Here is an 18,138-nt window from a genome sequence, read left to right on the forward strand (position 1 = left end):
CACACACACACACACAGGAGGATTATCTGTGCAAGAGTTCTGAATGCAAGTGAGGAGGCGTCTGAAGAACTGCACTCATCACTGAAGGATGGAAAGAGCACAGCAGAAAGAAAGGCAGAACACACACACACACACACACACACACACACACACACACACACACACACACACACACACACACACACACACACACACACACACACACACACACACGTAGGCACCCCTCAGTGAGATGCTACCTGTGAGTCGAGCAGCATATAGAGTAGCATCTCTGTATGTCTGTCCTGTGAGGCTGAGCTGACAGCAGGAAAAGAGGAGAGAGGGAAGAGGAAATAAAGAAGAGAGAAGAAAGAGCAAAGAAGGAAAAGGTAGAGGAGTTAAGAGAGAAGGAGAAAAGAGGAGAGAAGAGGAAACAGAAGAGAGGACAGTGGGATGATCATTAAGAGAGGAGCAGAGCTGGAGGGAGATGGAACAATTCACAGGCTTGGCCCCAGGGCCACCAGCCCCACATGTCCTCAGTTCACAAATAGATTGTATTGATTTTATACCATTAATGTGGACGATTTCACACGATTAGCTCCTATCTCCATCTTTGAGTGTGAGGAGCCCTGCAGGCCTCAGCTTTGCTCATCTCTTCAACACGCTGCGTGGATGAGCTTACAGGCTTAACACACCTCGAGCTGTTCCTTTCATGCACTATTAAGGCAATGGATGTGCATTTAAGGTCGTCTGGGCGTGTGTGTGTGTGTGTGGATGTGTCAGATTGTCACACATTAGCCTCCAGCGCAAATTTTTATGTAGCACCCTTTATTGTATTTCGTGGGTCGGCGGTAAGAAGGCTGAACCAGATGCAGAATCATCCTATACATTAATATAACATGATCCCTTACAGGAGAGCTTCAACACGCAAAAACTAAGAATAAATATATTCACAACTGCCTCTACTATTGGTAGGAGATGAAAGCATAAAAAGGTACCTCCGTAAAAGATAATAATCGATAGTTGATAGAAGTGTCAGTCTTTTTTTTTCCCGACAAAAAAAAGCCTAGTTTTTTAGTCCATTTTTTTTTGTCTGCCATTCAATTTTTCCTTTGAGAAATACTCAAAAAATCAATACAATAACCGCAGTGCCTTTGTCCCAGGAAAGAAAAATGTGGAGCAGAGGTCCTCCCGGCCCCATTAAGTCTGACTGATGAATAAAATCCAAAATGCATCCATTGCCACAATGTCCATCTGTACGTCGGCCTTCCTTCGTTAAGTCTGGCGTTAATAAAAACAAATGCGTATCATTTCCTCTGCAATCCTCCATCACTCCTGGATAAGTTCTTCATCTAGCCCTGTAAAAAATTCAACTGGATAAGCAAAATTAAGTGAACTGGATGAGATGAAAATGAACTGAACTGCATACAAACAACTCCAATATTGACTGGGTATATTATTATTTTTGGCTCATCCAGGGAATGCAATTATCCGGCGGCTTTGATTGCTTTCAGTCTCGGTCGTCCATCAGCGTCCTATCCGGTGGTAGTCAAACCTCTTTGTTTAGATAAATAGATCTGTATTCATAGAAAAATAAGCATTGACCACGCTGCTGGCTGTTCATTGCTAAGGCACTTGGCTGTTTTCAGTCACTTCTCCCCCTTCTTGCTTTTTCTCAGTTGCTTCTCCATCCAACATGTCCAACATTTTTACGACTCTGTGTTTGATGTTGCAAAGAGACTGGTGGGTTTCACCTCTGTGCCGGTCCTCCGAGGGTGATAATGTGGACATTAACGCTCACCGTTACTGATACCACGATGTCTCCGGCTCAATGTGGAGCTGAGTAGAAAAAAAAATTTGCCTCAGTACTTTTTTTATGATTGTGAGGCGTAATGGAGGGGAAATTTCTGTAGTAGCTGCAGCTGAAGTTTCGCCTCAAGGTGGATTTCTGGGATCAGCTAATCCTTGCAGAACACCGACCTGTTGTGGGGAAAATACAAAAAACTGACCTCAGCTCGTTATCCAGGAATAAACATGGTGTGTAGTGTAGTCCCGCTCCCCCACAGGCTCCTCTCAAAGCCACGCCAGCCTCTGTACAGGAGTCATTGTTACCGCATGATTCATCACCGGAGGGGGAGATGATGAGGAGACAAGAGAGGAGGAGGAGCAGGAAGAAGAGGATAAGGTGAAGGAGGAGGTGGACTGTTAAAACTGGTAAGAGCGGTCCAGTACCTCCATGTAGTCCGGAGTGGTCCTCAGTCTCTGCTCCCCTGCTCCCTGCTCGCTCTGGCTTCCGTTGCCACCGCCTGCCGTAGAGCTGGCGGTGGTGACCACGAGCGTTTGGTCAGGCCTGGCTTCCTGTTTTGAGTCTTGGGGGTGGGGATAGCAGGGTGGAGGCCGTGCGTACCTGTCTGGCAGGTCTCTGAACTCAGGTGTGGGGAGTCTGAAGAGGCAGTCCACCAGTTCTACCTTAGGCGTAGGGCCCTGGCTGTCGATGACAGTGGGGCAGAGGATGCCGTTACCATGTAGGCCGGCGAGCGGTCCCATCGCTCCGGTGATGGTGTTGATGGGGGACGCTGAGACCTCCAGAGTCCACTCTCTCTCCTTCTCTGCTGCAGAGCTGTAACCTCCCTCCCCGCCTTCTTTGGAAGCTGTGAACGTCCGCGGCCGCTGCTTTACCGCTGCATCCTGGTCCTCCTTGTAGATGGGGTTGCTACACATGTGCGAGGCTGCAGCCGGGCTCTGACCTTTCAGCGCAGCCTCCGGGGGCAAAATGGTGTCATATACGTGGTTGTGTTCTGGCGGAGGTAAAGGCGGCGTCTCCGGTAGTCCGTGGTGGCTGTGGTGGTGGTGATGATGGTGCGTCTGCTCGGTGAAGATTCCACACTCCATTTGGATGCCTGCCAAGTCGACCTCTCCCTGGCGGCGGAAAGGCAGCTTGTCCCTCCTCCTCAGGGCGTAGGCGATTAGCGCTGCCGCAGCAAAGAACGCGGAAACAAACAACACCAGCAGGCTGAGCACCAGCACCGACAGAGGGATTGAATCCTTCCCTGGGGGGATCAGCGGACCCAGCCCTGAGCCTGGGTAGCCGACTGATACGCTTCCGTCTGCGGCGGTGGAGGTGGCTGTCTGCTGCTCCTCCTGCTCCTGGTCCTCCTGCGGCTCCAGCTCGGGGCACAGCAGTTCCATGGAGAGGGAACGCAGGTCTACACCTTTGGTCTTTTCCGGGGAATGGCAGACCACTTCTCCCATCACCACCACAGCGCTGAGGCCCTCCAGCCAACGCTTGAGTGGAGCCCCTTCACAGTTGCACTCCCACGGGTTCTGCTGCAAGTCCACCTGCAGAAAAACACAACACCACGGTGCATTGTCATTGTGAATCAGCACACTAATTACTGGTCTGCAATGCAATTCAAATCATGAATCACTTTGTGGAATTTCAACACATGCAGCGGATAACTTTGCTGACATTTTTGTGAGATAAATAAGCAACTTGGTGAAGGTTTCCTGTGTTGAAGAATAAGCCAGAAGCTAGCAGAGTAATAAGATGACAACAAGAAAAATGATGTTTTCTCTCTTTTGATACCCGTGCCTTTCACCAGCTAGAATATATAAATGGGTTTTTCAGCATTTGCATAATAGAATACAGCCCTCCACCTTGGCCAGAGTCTTTACATAATGTTTTATAATGTGCCGGTGATGTAAAAGCACTGATTAAATGTAAATAAAGTCATTATAGGGTCAGGGAAAAATTAGAGTGCGTACATTTCCTGAATGGCTGTGGGCAGGCACTGTATGTTCTTGATTATGGAGACCAATCTGAGCAGTGACCAATTCAACTTGTACCACCCACAAGGGCTCTCCATAAACCTGTTCACACATTTGCTACAGCAGGTTACAGGAATTATTTCAGTTTACAATAAAGACCACTCAGAGTTTACATGAGTGGTTATCAACCAAACTCCCCGGCAGGTGTTGTGTGACGAGCATGCAAGAGTATCAGGGCACTTTTGAACAATAGACAGGAGGTGATGCAGCCCTCCCGTGTGCTATAATCCAATAGGTATGTGTGTAAATCCATTTCCTTATTACCAGCTAGTTTGATTTCCTGTCCTAAAACAAACTCACATATTCACTTTGCCACACGGCTAAAGCAGATTATGCACGAAAGGGAATCACTTACATCACGTTATTGTCTGCAGAACTGATCTCCTCAGTATCTTTAGCGATGACACTGGCAATGAAAGCTGATATTCTCTCTGTCACACTTCCAAGTGCCTTGTGCAAATGTTGTCATGCTAATTTGGTTAGGCCATCTCCCTGGCTTGCAGATATAGATGGATGCTTTTGAGATGATTCAGCATTACTGTTGTGGGAGCCATGGTGCGACTACTTCCCTGTGCCTCACTCTGAACAACAGGAAGCTCCTTCACTTTATTGGAGTTAGCCCACTGTGGGCTTTTGTGAAGCTGCAATAATGGTATGATTGCAGCCGGAGAGTGAGTAGGAACAACTCTCTGCAGCAGTTTCAACTCAGTTTGAACACTTTTACTACAATAAAGTCCTCTGACATGTGCTGTTTTGCATGCTCTAGCATGACTGTGACACAACTGTGCTGTAATTTAGCATGAATGCGCTTTAAAAAAACAAGTTGACATTTAATAAACAGATTTATTAGCTTGTTTTGGCAGTTCCGTGACTTTTATAACAACAAACTTCCATCTGGTTGAAATTCCTGAGGCATTTTATTCCAGGTATCGTTTGCTTCAATGCAGATCCCAAGGGATCTATCCCCATCTCTTTTGCAAGCATCTGTCCAACATGTCAAACGCCGTTTAAAATTCATACGCCTGATCACCTAGTGTGTGATTTGCTGTCGACCTGTCAATCAAAGCTATGCTGTGAAGGCAAATTATAGACCTCCAGTTAGCACCAACAGGTGCTCATAGCAGAGAAAACAAGAGTGCATGAAATCATAATGTTTTTTTGAAAACAGAAAAGCTTTTAGTAAACTCACTCCACTCACACAGGCACAAATAGTATTTAAATTATACCGTATAATTAACTCATAGTATATGCAGAATACAGTCTGCTGGCAAAATCAGCCAGCAGTCTTGTTTAGATGTTTCAGTTTTGAGTGCAACCTTTACTGTTTTCCAGGAAAAATGTAATGAAAAACAAAAAAATCCTCTCAGCTCGTCTTAAACACTGGCATCAATTTTGGATGGAAACTGCCACGCTTTGGCCGCAGAAGCAGAGTAAATTTGCTCTTGTGGGTTTTTATCATTATGACGGAGATCAAAGATCAAGCAATAATTGTCCAAGATTTATTTGGGTGCCATAAAAAAATCCCATCAGGGGAGAAATTCAGGATGTTCTCAGTGAGCAGTGTGTCTTATAATTGATCACTTTGCTCAAATGGCGAAATACTGTCAGTCATCAGAATTGCTGCAGTTGGTTCACAGAAATACAGTCAATAGAAGCAGGTTGTTGGAAGATCTGGTGCAGGGATTTTGCTGTAGTCTCTAGTCGAGCCGAGACGCCCCTAAGCTTCAGCTTGCCAAGCCTTCCCCATACTGATGAATGTGTTTCATTGTCTTTTGAATAATACACAGAGCGAAAATGAAAAGAGCGCATTTGAGGAAGAATCTGCAGTGTACGCAAAATTAAGTTTTTTTCAGAGGAATGTGTGTATTGGAAAACTGTCTTCTTGGCTACAGTTAATGAGAGCTATTACACATACAAAGCCAAGAGAACTGCGTCACAGCAATTCACTCATGGATACTCTTACGCTGTTAAATTTCATCATTCTGTAATTTTGAGTGCATTCTAGGAAGGTTTTTTTTAACTCGCAGTATTTTTTTGTGTACTGTACTCACACTTACTTCACCTCCCTGCCTCGTCGACTTCTACCTCTCATTGTGATTTCCCATATTTCCCAAAGCTTCTTCAACAACCCTTTGAGAAGGGGCATGAACCTGTTCTATCCAGCGGTTTATGTTTCATGTAGGTGGAGAGAGAGCGGTAGTAATGGCAGAGAGCAAAGAGCAGGAGTCTCTGCTCCATTGAGACTATTGTCAGTAGAGAAATCTACTGACTCTCTCTGCCTCTGTGTGATTGCTGAACATCAGTGGAACATGGTGAGTCTAGAGAGAAGCCCTTGATCTTTAATTCTGAGGGAAAACAAACACCATCTTTAATGCTGCCGCACTATATCTGGATTTTCTCTGTTGGTAGTATACTGCAAAGCTCTATAATAAGCATGTTTGTTCTTTTAATGTATAAAAATACAATACAGTACAATTCTAATTATGTCGATACCAACCAACCCTGCAGAGGATTGAAAACATTTAGTTATTTTCTAAATTCCAGAAATAATCGTAGCTTTATTTTGAATGAAATATCAACCTTCTGTGTGTGGGCCTGTTTTGTTACAAACTAACTTTATTGGCGTTTACTATAACTGAGATATTGAGACAGAAAGTCAATGAATGAGGTCCATCTTCCTTCCTGAAATAGAAAATGTGCTGGCATGCTTGCCAGAAGATTGGTCAAACAGATCTGCTAAAAGCCTTGTATTTCAGCAGCTAATGTGTTTATGTCTAAAACACCTGTGGTTGTTGTGTTTTTGCTGTTCTGTGCAGTTTAAAGAGAAACATTGGCTGACATTACCACCTTTTTTCTGCTTGTTTCCAGTGCATAAACATGTCCACTGCGTTGTTTTGTTTTCAGGAGATACGGTATTTACTTGCCAGGATGTAATCCAGCCAGCTGTATGTAAAGGCCATAGTGTAAAAAACTGTAGTTGTACTGACAGGTGACCTTTTAATAGAATTACAAAATATTATCTGATGAGGCCTTTAGTTTGTATGATATATTATGAGATATTATTGCCATCAGTGAAGTATAATGTTGTTTAAAAATTAGGTCATGTTTACTTTTTCTTTGACAAGATTCCATATCAACACCTTCTTTTGTGGTGTTCTCAAACTTTCTAACAGAAAGCTTCTTGGAAGCAGTTACATTAAGTTGTCGGAAATGGCAGAAGGCATGTTAAATAACTATTGTATTTTTTGTGGTGTGTAGTTTTTGTAGTTAGTTTGTAGAGTAATCATAATTGTCTGATACATTTTTATTCCCAATGGCGTCAACTGCCCACTTCGTATATCATGATACTCGCTTGCTAGCTCTTCTGGCGTCCATGTTGCTGTTTCCTGGTAGCTGTATTGTAATTACTTTTCAACTAAAACACCAGAATATCATGTACACAACTTTTCATATCTTAACCATGAGCCAATAGGTTCAATTTCCAAACAACATCACATAACTGCCCTGACAACTGGCTAGCTGCTAGCTACTTCAGTACCATAGCCACAATATGGCGAACACTAAACAGTGACTTAAAACACAAAACTACTCTGCTAGTCTGATAACAGCAAGTTGATTTAAACATTTAACAAGCTGTGAGTGTGAGGGAGGAAATTATTTATCAGTGTTTTGCAAGATTTATGTCACAAGCTAAAGAGTTCATAAATCATTAGCTCAGTGAAGACAGTGAAGCTAAAATGTAGCTAAGTTTTCCAGTTACTAGTCTGAATCAGTTTGTTTGTTTGCTTTGGTCTATCGCATTTTAAGGACTTTTTTCTAAGTGGTTGATAGCTAAGCAGATACCCTTTTCAAGTAGGTAATCAAGTCATAGCATCAGTTTTATTTCTGTGGCTTTCATGGTGAGTTTAAAATAGCAAAATACACAATAGCAGGGCGCTGGTCTAAGCGTCCCAAGTATAGAGGCTATAGCCCTCGTCGCAGAGGTAGCCGGTTTGACTCCCAGCCAGTCGACCATCTACTGCATGTCTTCCCCCACTCTCTACTCCCCACATTTCCTGTCTCTCTTCAGCTGTCCTGTCCAATAAAGGCGAAAAAAGACCAAAAATATATATATATAAAAAAAAAAAAACACACAATAGCTTAGCGGCTATAATGCTAAAACAGATGACTGTCAATGGCCAGCATAGGCTGAAAATTCAGAGGCAGGGCAGTGTTGCTTTTGTTTCAACGATTTTACACTGATATAAAAAACAAGATGCTAATACTAATACTAATTCAGGGGCCTCAAAATGAAGATTTTGTTAGCTATGAACAGAACTAAGTTAGCTTTTGCTAGCTTTTTCACTGCTTCCACGTTCTAGACAGAGCTAACCTGCTGGCTGTTTCCTGAAGTCAAATGGAAAGATAAAGAAGAAGACATATCAATTTTCTCATCTAAAGCTAGTACTTAGTGTATTTACCAAAATGTTAAATGATTCCCTCAAGTATAAGTTTGTGCATATAATTAACCTTTAAAAAATGTATCATCACTGAATAACTGAATCTGTGGTTTATGTAGCTCCAGGAAGTACTGACACACACTCAATTAAAACAGATAAGTTGAATATTAGTTGGGCATTACATGCATCGCTTTCATGTCAGACCTGCCCCTGGTGATTGCTGTGTTGTTTTCATCAATCTTTTGTGGTGTACACATTGTTTTTTCTATCTGACATCGCGCAGGGTGAGATGTAGCTGTGGGCAAGTTTTTCTTCCTCGCAGCTTGCAGTGATGAGAGAGCGGCTCTGTTGTACAACATGTTCTTTGCATTTACAGAGATAGACATATGTACGCCTGAACCTTACACATTTCTGGCACCCACTCCGATGTTGCTGATTCACATAACCTGATTTTATACTGTTATTTTTAAAAGGAGGACTCATTTTGGCTTGACTTGTCTAATGAAATCATTGACACCATAGCACTTTTAATTTGCTCTGTACTGTCTCACTAATGGTTGTTTTAAATAAAAGTGACATCAGGGAGTTAATTTTTTTCTCCTAAGATATCAGTGCATGTAAGTGGGTGTAGCTGTTTAATCCTGTTTTTGATGGTGACAATGACTCTAAGCTATACATGCTGCTGCTTTATGATTATCAAAATGGCCCGCTTTTTACAGCAGCTGTGAGCTTCACCCTGTCTCCATCTGTGTTACCCTTTGATTTTACTGTGCAAACTCTGGCTCTGAAAACACACGTCTGCGCCCAGAAATCCCACTGCCCGGGCTTCAAACAGGCCAGCGGTGAGTCAACAGGTGATATCATTGTAACATTATTTTCTGCAGTGCTAATGTGGCTTTGTCAGAGTAATAACAACCCTGGTAAATGAATGAATTAAATTAAGGTGTAACAGATTTTTTGAGAACTACAGTGGTGATACCACTGGGCTTTATGAATGTGGCTCATGGTGTACTTCCATTTGGTGAATGCTTTAATGCTCTTGGATAACAGAGGCACAAAAACATAATACACTTCCACATGGCTCCGTAAACCACTCCCGTCCTTCCCCTGAGCAAACATTTAGAAGCAGCTTCCGAACTGCCAGCTTCACCCACACGAGCTAGAATTAGGATTTTTTTCGTGGAGCAAAGTCAAACAGAAATTTACAATGACATTCAGGCTAATCCACACCCACCTTACCTCATTCTACTCGGGCTGTCTAAGAAAAGCCTGGTACACTAAATATGCTGAAGTGAGAGGAGGCAGGATGAAAATTTGTAATACCTCGGGTACGGTTCTTATCGTAGCATTGTGTACGGCAACCAGTCGTATACTGTAATGCAGCAGTCAAATGTGCATGGTAAGGTCTGACTCAAACACTGTACTTTTTTACAAGCTTTTTACTAAGAGGTGTGTTAATTACAACAATGATCAAAACTTGAGGGGTTCGGCTTTCTCCATTTTAGCTCCCGATTTATTAAGACCACTTATGCAAATCGAGTCAATTGCAATTTTCCAATTAGAATACCTGAGGCACAACCACAGTCCCACACGCCACAGCAGAGCTCTCAAAACAACAGATGACAGAGAGAGAGCTGCAGCTGTGCCAGAGGCCAGCAGATCAGGGGCTGCCAGAAGTTCTAAAAATGGGTATGGCTGGATGTGAAGCTTTCTGCTTGTTTTGTTTGTTTCATCAAGCTGGGATAATGTAATGTGTCTTGGCAATCCATTAGTTCTCTTAATCTCACAGTCTGACATTTGAAACAAATACAGTCTATAATTATGCACACGTTCGTTTAGTAAATCAACGGGGGTGATCCAATTCAATAATCTCCATCTTTCACCCTGCCACTGTCACTCAGCAATTCATTCTGTTTGTTGTTTGGCCTAAATTCACTAAAAAGCACAGTGCCAGGTATCTGAATCATTTACACAAGAGCAAGCTAGCAGGTCAGTATCACTGTTTTCTTTTTTCAAGCATCCACCTGCACTGAAACCCCGCTCATTTATCCAAGAGAAGAGGTTTGCACCAACCTGCACCAGTCCGGTGAGATGCTCCAGCACTCCCACCGAGGGGAGCTGCAGGAGGTGATTGTTTCTTAGATTGAGGCGGGCTAGATTGACTCCGGCGAAGACGCCGAGGGGGAGGCTCCGCAGCAGGTTGGCGTTGAGGAACAACAGCTGGAGGGACGGCATGGAGTCAAAGGTTCCTGGATCAACCTCTCGGATTTCGTTGTATTCAAAGTAAAGGTACCTAACGGGAGAAAGGAAGGTGTTAGGGTGTCTCTTTGTCCTTACAGCAAAATAAGACAGTACTTTGACAGGAGTATTAGGTTCAAAGCGAGCAGCACCACAGAACTGATTGATTTCTGATATCCACATACAACATTACAAAAAGGAAAAAAAAGGTCATCTGTTTATCTGTTTGTGTCTTATCTTTGTATGAATAAGTCATTCTTGATTACAGCACATTATGAATAATTTATTTCATAGTATTCTGTGGGTAATTTACCTCTCCTGCATCCCAGCATGATAATTACATAAATTAATATTAATGCAAAGAAGTCATAACAGAAATCCGACTTAATCTGCACCTCTGCTGTTCAAAGCCGACTATCTGATCATCAGTGTAATAAAAAATCTTGTAATTTCGCTTTGATGAATACTTACACTTGCCTCGGCATGCCTGATCATCATGTCAAATTTAATACACTTTGGATTTTTAAGGTTTTTTTTGTTGAATAATAGAAATCAGCATGAATTTAGGAAAGGATTAAGTATGACTGGAGACGTTTCCTTGCATGATAGTCATCCAATCTACCTCCATTGATCTAGTTTAAATATACCACTTACTCACCCTGGGCTGGAGTGGCTGAAAAAGGCTAACGAGAGGTTAAAGGGAAGAGTTTTCAAATGTCCTGAGAGGATCTTTATTATTGATTAATCGTCAAATGAACCGTTCTGTAGGTTTTCTGATGATTCTCTTGAAATATGGACGGAAGCTGAAAACTGAAACCTCCTCAAACATTGTGCAGCAAAGAGTACAAGTTGACCCGTAGTCTTCTTCAAACACAACCATGTTTAACTCTCTGCATAAATACAATTACCGTCATTCGCTGTATGCAATATTTACAGAGGGATCATCTTTGTGAGCTTAATCTGACAATGATACATATGCATCATTCTGATGACTCGTTTTTATAATAACCTCCTTCTTTTTCTTAAAAGCAGATTCCTGGCATCAGCCAGTCGTCTCAGCGCCTTATCAACACCTCTGTATGCAAATACAAAAAACCATTAATTTTCAGGTTGTCACTCATCGTAGGCTCACACCTCAGTTGAAGCATGCCATCACGCAGCGTGACTAACAAATGACACTCCTGGAAGAGAATGGGCACTTTCATTTCATATCAAACTCCAACACAATGGTGATCAAAATTAAATTAATCACCACGCTCTTATAAACAAATGTCTAATTAGCTTATCTGACTCGTGAGTTCTGTTTATGAATAGGTTTGAGTGCCGTCAGAGCAACATACGAGTGATCATACCTCAGTTTCTGCAGCCCCAGGAACATGTGCGGGCTGAGCCTCTCCAGGTTGTTCCCGTTCAGGTAGAGGCTCCTCAGGCTGGTCAGGCTGGAGAAGGCGCCTTCCTGGAGGTACGAGATCCGGTTATTCCCCAGGTGCAGCAGGTCCAGGCTGGAGAAATTCCAGAAGTCTGTGCGGTAGATCCTCTGGATTAGGTTCCCGCTTAGGTACAGCTTGCGGCCATTGAGAGGCCGAGGCGTGAGCTGGGACACATTAAGGAAGCCGTTCTCTTTGCAGTTGACTGTTAGGCCCAGATCTGTGATGTGCAGGTTGCAGGTGCAGCCCAGGGGACAAATGATTGGAATGGGGGGGCGGGTTTGATAGCCTGCAATAGGGGGGTTCTGATTGCGGGGTGTGGGGGATATTCTCGAAGGCCGAGGCCTTTTTGTCGGCCTTGGTTGCCTTTCTTTGTCTTTACGCTCAGCTGAGGAAGAGGACGAAGAAGTGGAAGAGGTGTGAGTGTTCTGGCGTGAGCCGTGAACTATGGAGGACGGTTTAGTCGGTCTTACTCGCCCTGCTGGAGCGTTGGGTTTAGAGTTTGGTGGAATGTGTTGGGGCTGTGACCCCGCTGAAGCATCCACCCCTTCTCCTTGTAGCTCCTTATCCGGGAGGTCCGCACACAGCTCCTTGCGGGGGATCTCCCTCAGGTCCTTACCGTGAAGATGGAAGGGATACTCGCAGGTGACCTCTCCGACTACAGCCGTGTATGGGATCTGACCGAGCCACTGCTGCAGCTGCACCGCCTCACAACCACAGTTCCAGGGATTCTCCTCCAGCTGAAGCTCCATCAGGGAGCGGCCGATGTACTCAAGCGTCCCAGCATATGCCAGGCTCTTCAGACGGTTTCCCCGCAGGTCCAGATGAGTCAGAGACACAGATCTGGAGCGAGGGGAGGGGGGATAGTTAGCTAGGTTAGATGAAAGGACAACGTGATAGTAAGTGAAAAATGAAGCTTCACACATTCCATTGCTGAGAAATCTGCTTTTTATCTGATGATTAATCTCTCTTTTATGACATGAAATAGAATGCCACAGAAATATTAATTCAAAGCAGAAGTACAGACTGGCTAATTGTGTCTGACACTGATATTTCCGTAGATCAGTCCCAGTGTGATTCAAACGATTCTGCAGGAAAATAATCAGAAGCCAACCTGAACAGATGAGCTGGCAAGATGGGGATCAGGTTGTCGTTGAGGATGAGAACCCGGAGCTTGAAGAGGAACCTCAGAGCACCGCTGTCGATTCGTTTGATCACGTTGTAGTCAGCCTGCAGGTGAGGAGAGAAAATGTGATGAAGATAATTGCTGCAATTGAAAAAATAGACTGAATGCGGCAGGAGAGATGAGGCACCTTCCACTGTAAAACGCACACGGACCACGAGAACATTCTCTCACACATGCCACCTGCTAGCTATTTCTGTCACAGCCATCTATTGTAATCTCTGGTGAGCTTGTCAATAATGTCATCAATCAAGAGGATTATATTCTCAATCCTACCTGGAGGTATTCCAGAGCCTCTAGGCCTGCAAAGGTGTCGTTTCTGAAGACCTCCAGCTTGTTCTCGTGCAGGTAGAGGCGTCTCAGTTTGGCCAGCCCGTTGAAAGCTCCCACTCGGATGTCCTGGAGTGCATTGTTGCCAAGGTTTATCGACACTGCGTTGCCAAGGTGCTGAAACCCGTTGCTATAGAGACGCCTCAGAGAGTTCCTCTGGAGGTTGAGTTTGAAAGGGCGGACCCACGAATGTGACACCTGAGTGATTAATTAGACGTCTGATTAGTTATCTCATTAATTACATGAATTTAACAGTCAGAAACAGCCATAAGCCACGTTACAGACAGGATATTAGACTTGGAGATATGCTATGTTAATGAGCTAAATGCAATAAAGTGCAGAGCAGGGCAGCTCCACGTGCACAGACAGCTAAATGAGCAGGGATGATACCTACCTGGCTGCCATTAGTGAAGCCCCGCCCATCGCAGTGCACGTGCAGGATTCCTTCTTTGACCTCGCACGTGCACGGCTCGAAGCACGGCTCGTCCACTTCCTCCTCGGAGTTGTCCACCAGAGGCGTGTGTGTGGAGGTGGGGGTGGGGGTGGGGCCTTGCGACGTCCGGGACAGACGCACGCACCCCAGGGCCACTGCCAGAGCGACCCACTGCATCCTCCTGCTGCTGCTGCTGCTTCTCCCTCTCAGCTCAGCAGCCTGGGGCTACAGCCCGGCATCGGCCCTTCACCGCACTGCACATGCATACATTCACACACACACACACACACACACACACACACACACACACACACACACACACACACACACACACACACACACACACGGTAAAAAAAGGGCTAACAGCCAGGGAGGCAACAGCAGAAGTCAGCTCAGGATGAATCAGATTGATGAGACATCACAGGCATAATAAAGCAGTCAGAAAATAAAAGTTAAATCACACAGACTGAAGTGCCATGGGGGATAAATTACATTGGGATGCTTTAATGATATATAGGCCAACTGGAGGCCACAGTATACACTGATATGAGCAGAACTGTAACATATGTAAGATGCACTCAGTGTGGGGAAAACAAAGTGTTGTTTCTACAGGGTTCAGCAAAGCGGGAAATATTGATTTAAAAACAACAAGCAGAACAATCTTTCTCTCCGCTGCTATAACGCGGCTTTTGAATTAAAAATTCACACACTGACATTGAAAATGCAAAACAAAAGGCAAACACGTGGGCAAGTTCACCTCACCTGTGAATCACATTTTTATCATTCTCAGAGTGGCTTTTTGGACAAGTGTTTGGACAGAGGGGGAGAGCTTGTAATGAATATATTCATCCGTACTTTTCAAATGCCCGGTGAAGCTGAAATGTCACGCATGTGTTGTTTTAATGTATGCAATATGAATATGGGAAGATGCAAATTAGATACATAATGTTTTCTGCCTAATGAACTGCTCCATTTAATAAGATGAATGGCAATCAGAGAACAGAGGGAAGAGGCACAAAACACGCCGTATTAACAATCAGCAGAGTATGTTGGGTTATCAACAGCCATCGAGTCCCGTCATAATCATTATTGTGATAATGACAGTGAAGTGAAAGCGTCGCTGCCAATCCAAACTCTTCAACATTTTCAAAAGGGGTAATGTGAAAAGGATGACAGCGAGGAACGTGAACTGATGCTGATGGTGATGATGATGAGACGGCGCTGCAATAACAGAAAGAGTTGCAGTAGTCCTGGAAACAAAAACAAGAAAAAAAACAAGAAAAAAAACAGCTGAGATGAGAGTCTTGCATGGGGGGGATATTTCCTCTCAAGTCTTAATGAGATCTAAATTGGATAAAGCGTCTCGATCTGCTCGTACAGTGCTGAACACTGCCATGCGGAATGCAATAATGATCACCATGGTATGGTAGCTGTAATCATACAGCAATAATCTAGCATCAGCGAGTTAGACAAGGAGGCAGCAGTGAAAACATCACCGCCCGGGAGAGGAAGAGCAATCACAGAGATGATTATGACGAAGGGAGAGCTGGAAACGAGAAGAGGAGGAGGAAGAGGAGGAGGAGGGAAAGATGGGAACGAGGTGAAGGAATGGAGTGAGGAAGAAGAGACAGACAGATAAAGGAAGAGTAATGGGCAGAGAGTGGATACAGAGGGGAGAGGAAACGGGGCGAGGTGGAAGTGAGGGAAGGAGAGCGAGGGGGAGAGGAGTGGGATTGCATAAGCGCTAAGAAGTCAGTCAAGGCTGCCACTCAGGATGAGAGCTCACAGTGAAACAGCTGAAATCTGATATTGATTACATCAAAGCCCTCCTCTCGCCCTGCACACAATGTACGCCCGCCTCACAGAGAAAGCAGCGCTGGAGCCAAGTTATGTGTGTGTGAGAGAGAGCTGGAAACAAAGCAAGAAAGGTCAAACCATATCTAAAAAAAGTATGCTTTTATTGCCTGCCAAGTACAGGAACAGGTAGCGAGACACGTGTAGAGTGTATGCTTTTGTAACAATCCGGTGTAATACTGCAATACTTGTTGGACAGTTCTAGAATAAAAAAGAAGAGGTGAATACCATGTTCTTCCCTTGCTTGAGAAACTGTTCAGATCCTTTATGTAGAACTCAAGAAACATTGGACAATCTAGGCCAAGTTGCTCGATAGTATTTGACAAATTGGAATACGATACATAATACAAGCCATTCACAGTCCCAATAGGTCTTCATCAGAGAAAATGCATTGTTTATCGCTGGGCCTGAAGCCCCCCCTGTATGGGGAGATCAATACTGAGTCCAGATAGCCCACTGGGATCCCTCCTGTTAGATTCTGCTTTGGTGGACGGCCATCCCTCCTTAATCAGAAGAAACACAGTCAACACTCGCACCTCCTTTCTCCAATCAGCCAAGTGGACGAGTCAGCATAGCTCTGCATCATTATGGTAACAAGAAAGGAAAGGACTCAGCACAGCAGAATCTTAAACTGTCCGTCCATCCATCTGCAAACAGGCCTGACACAGGTGTGGCTTCCTTCCTTGTCTTTCTCAAGTCTCTGACTTTTTTTTCTTTTTTTGTATCCCTCCTTTCTCCTCTAGACCTGCACACTGACGCAAGCGGACCACAGATGACGGTCACTGCTTATTCTTCAGCATATTATTCATGTCACATAATTCCAGTGTCTACCTCACCGTCCTTTCTGTCCGGAGCCTCACCGAGCTTCACTCTGCCTTTTTTTTTTTAACATGGGCCCCTGCTCCCAACACAGAGCCGCACTATCAAGGCAAGCAAGCAGCAGCATCACAGATCAAATGTAAGGGGGGCTATAACAGCCTGGATAGCCCACAGCCCCTCCAAGAAAATCAATTAGCCCCTAACATTACAGCACACACACAATGTGATAGTTAGTAGAATTAAAGCATGACTAATTAAACAGCCTAGTCATTAACAGAACCTATTAAGACATTTACCAGGCTATGTATGAAAATCCTTGGCAGAGTAACGCAATCCAATTGCACTCTCCATTGTCTGTCTCTCCCCACCAGCCTTTCTGATCCACACAGCGACGCTTAGCAGAGCCGGGATGCGGGTAATACTCACTCAGTCCGCCGCCAAAGAATTAGGGAACGACCGAGAAAACACTTTAGAGGCTGACTGTCGACATGTCGTTCACATTCAGCCGCACTCTTCTCCCTCTCTCTCCCTCTCCTGTAGCGGCTCAGGCGGATGGGGAGGGAGGGAGGTGGGAGAGGGGGGACGAGAGCAAGAGAGAGGAGAGAGAGAGGAGAGAGAGAGGGGGGGGGGGGGGACGTGATAAGACTGCAATGAGGTAGAGGATAAAAACCGAGAGAGAGAGAGAGAAAGAGAAAAAACCGCTTGGCTTTAGGATGCAGGTCCGCTTCTCCACAGTGCAGCCCGTGGGAGCTGCGGCACTGGACCGCTGGACAGGCGGGCAGAGCGCGGAGTTGTAGACTGCGTAGTGATGGAGGACCCGCTCTTCATCTCAAACACAACCGGCTAATTCATAGAGGAGGAAAAAGGGGGGGACGAAGGCGCCGGAATTAATCATGCAATAAGGCAGCACGCAACTATAGCGAGTTTGTACACGAGGCGTATACAGCGCGCTTGGGGTGGGTTCACTTCAGCTCCTCTTCATAAACAGATTATAGAAGACACAACAGAGTCACACACAATGGGCCCCATAAACTTTCTCCTCACGTTGCCCGCGCGTGCAGTCTGGTAAAAATACCCCGACTGTTCAGCTATACCGACAATAATTTATAATCTCATTAGTTTATTCATCTCTCCCCTTGCCCTTAAGCGCCGACGGATTTCGTGAAACCGGTGTGTGTTACCATGGCGACTCGTGCCAGCTGGCATCGTCGCGCACTTTCACGCACACGCGCTCTGGGGGTGCACGCGCGCAGCATCAGTCAGGAAAAGTGTGGTTACTGTTCTGTACGGTGGCCCTGAAGGACGAAACTAATTTACAAAAGATGAGACACTTCTACAAAGTTGGAGACAAATTGACATTTTGGAAAACAGTGTTACATTTTATGAAACAAAATTACATCAGCAAAACACTTTTACCAAGGCCAAAGTAAATTTACCTTTAAGAAAACAAATTTACAAAAGCTGAAACACTTTTACAAAGCTGGAGACAATTTCCAAACAACGGAACACTTTGACCGTTACGTATGACTCTGTTTAGTCTGACTCCGTTTAGCCTGAGGCTATGTGGTCTGAGGCCGTTTCATCTGAATTCTGACACATGATGAAGGT

At 44.6% G+C, this 18,138-nt stretch overlaps 1 protein-coding gene across 3 annotated transcripts; it reads right to left on the bottom strand.

Annotated features, from left to right (window-relative positions):
• Positions 1–787: 787 nt before the first annotated feature.
• On the bottom strand, positions 788–17,655 carry LOC117806135 (SLIT and NTRK-like protein 3). Of its 3 annotated transcripts, none has more exons than XM_034674847.1 (7): positions 16,957–17,655; positions 13,819–14,111; positions 13,371–13,622; positions 13,026–13,141; positions 11,837–12,754; positions 10,320–10,539; positions 788–3,318 (listed from the first exon to the last, which is right to left on the bottom strand). In XM_034674847.1, the coding sequence occupies exons 2-7, from the start codon at positions 14,032–14,034 to the stop codon at positions 2,185–2,187; spliced, it is 2,856 nt and encodes a 951-aa protein (XP_034530738.1). In that variant the 5' UTR covers positions 14,035–14,111; positions 16,957–17,655; the 3' UTR covers positions 788–2,184. The 3 variants fall into 3 exon arrangements, with proteins under 3 accessions (XP_034530738.1, XP_034530739.1, XP_034530740.1); XM_034674848.1 differs by having other exon boundaries at positions 14,620–17,655; XM_034674849.1 differs by having other exon boundaries at positions 16,827–17,084.
• Between the last annotated feature and the right edge of the window lie 483 nt (positions 17,656–18,138).

The sequence above is a fragment of the Notolabrus celidotus genome, chromosome 22 (assembly GCF_009762535.1).
Source record: "Notolabrus celidotus isolate fNotCel1 chromosome 22, fNotCel1.pri, whole genome shotgun sequence".
Taxonomy (NCBI): domain Eukaryota; kingdom Metazoa; phylum Chordata; class Actinopteri; order Labriformes; family Labridae; genus Notolabrus; species Notolabrus celidotus.

Excerpts from the sequence above, each read along its gene's own strand:
- LOC117806135 (XM_034674847.1), bottom strand. The coding sequence starts at position 14,034 with ATGCAGTGGGTCGCTCTGGCAGTGGCCCTGGGGTGCGTGCGTCTGTCC. Across the intron at positions 13,623-13,818 it reads GCTTCACTAATGGCAGCCAG|GTGTCACATTCGTGGGTCCG; the intron begins GTAGGTATCATC and ends TTAATCACTCAG. Across the intron at positions 3,319-10,319 it reads ATCTCACCGGACTGGTGCAG|GTGGACTTGCAGCAGAACCC; the intron begins GTTGGTGCAAAC and ends GTTTTTCTGCAG.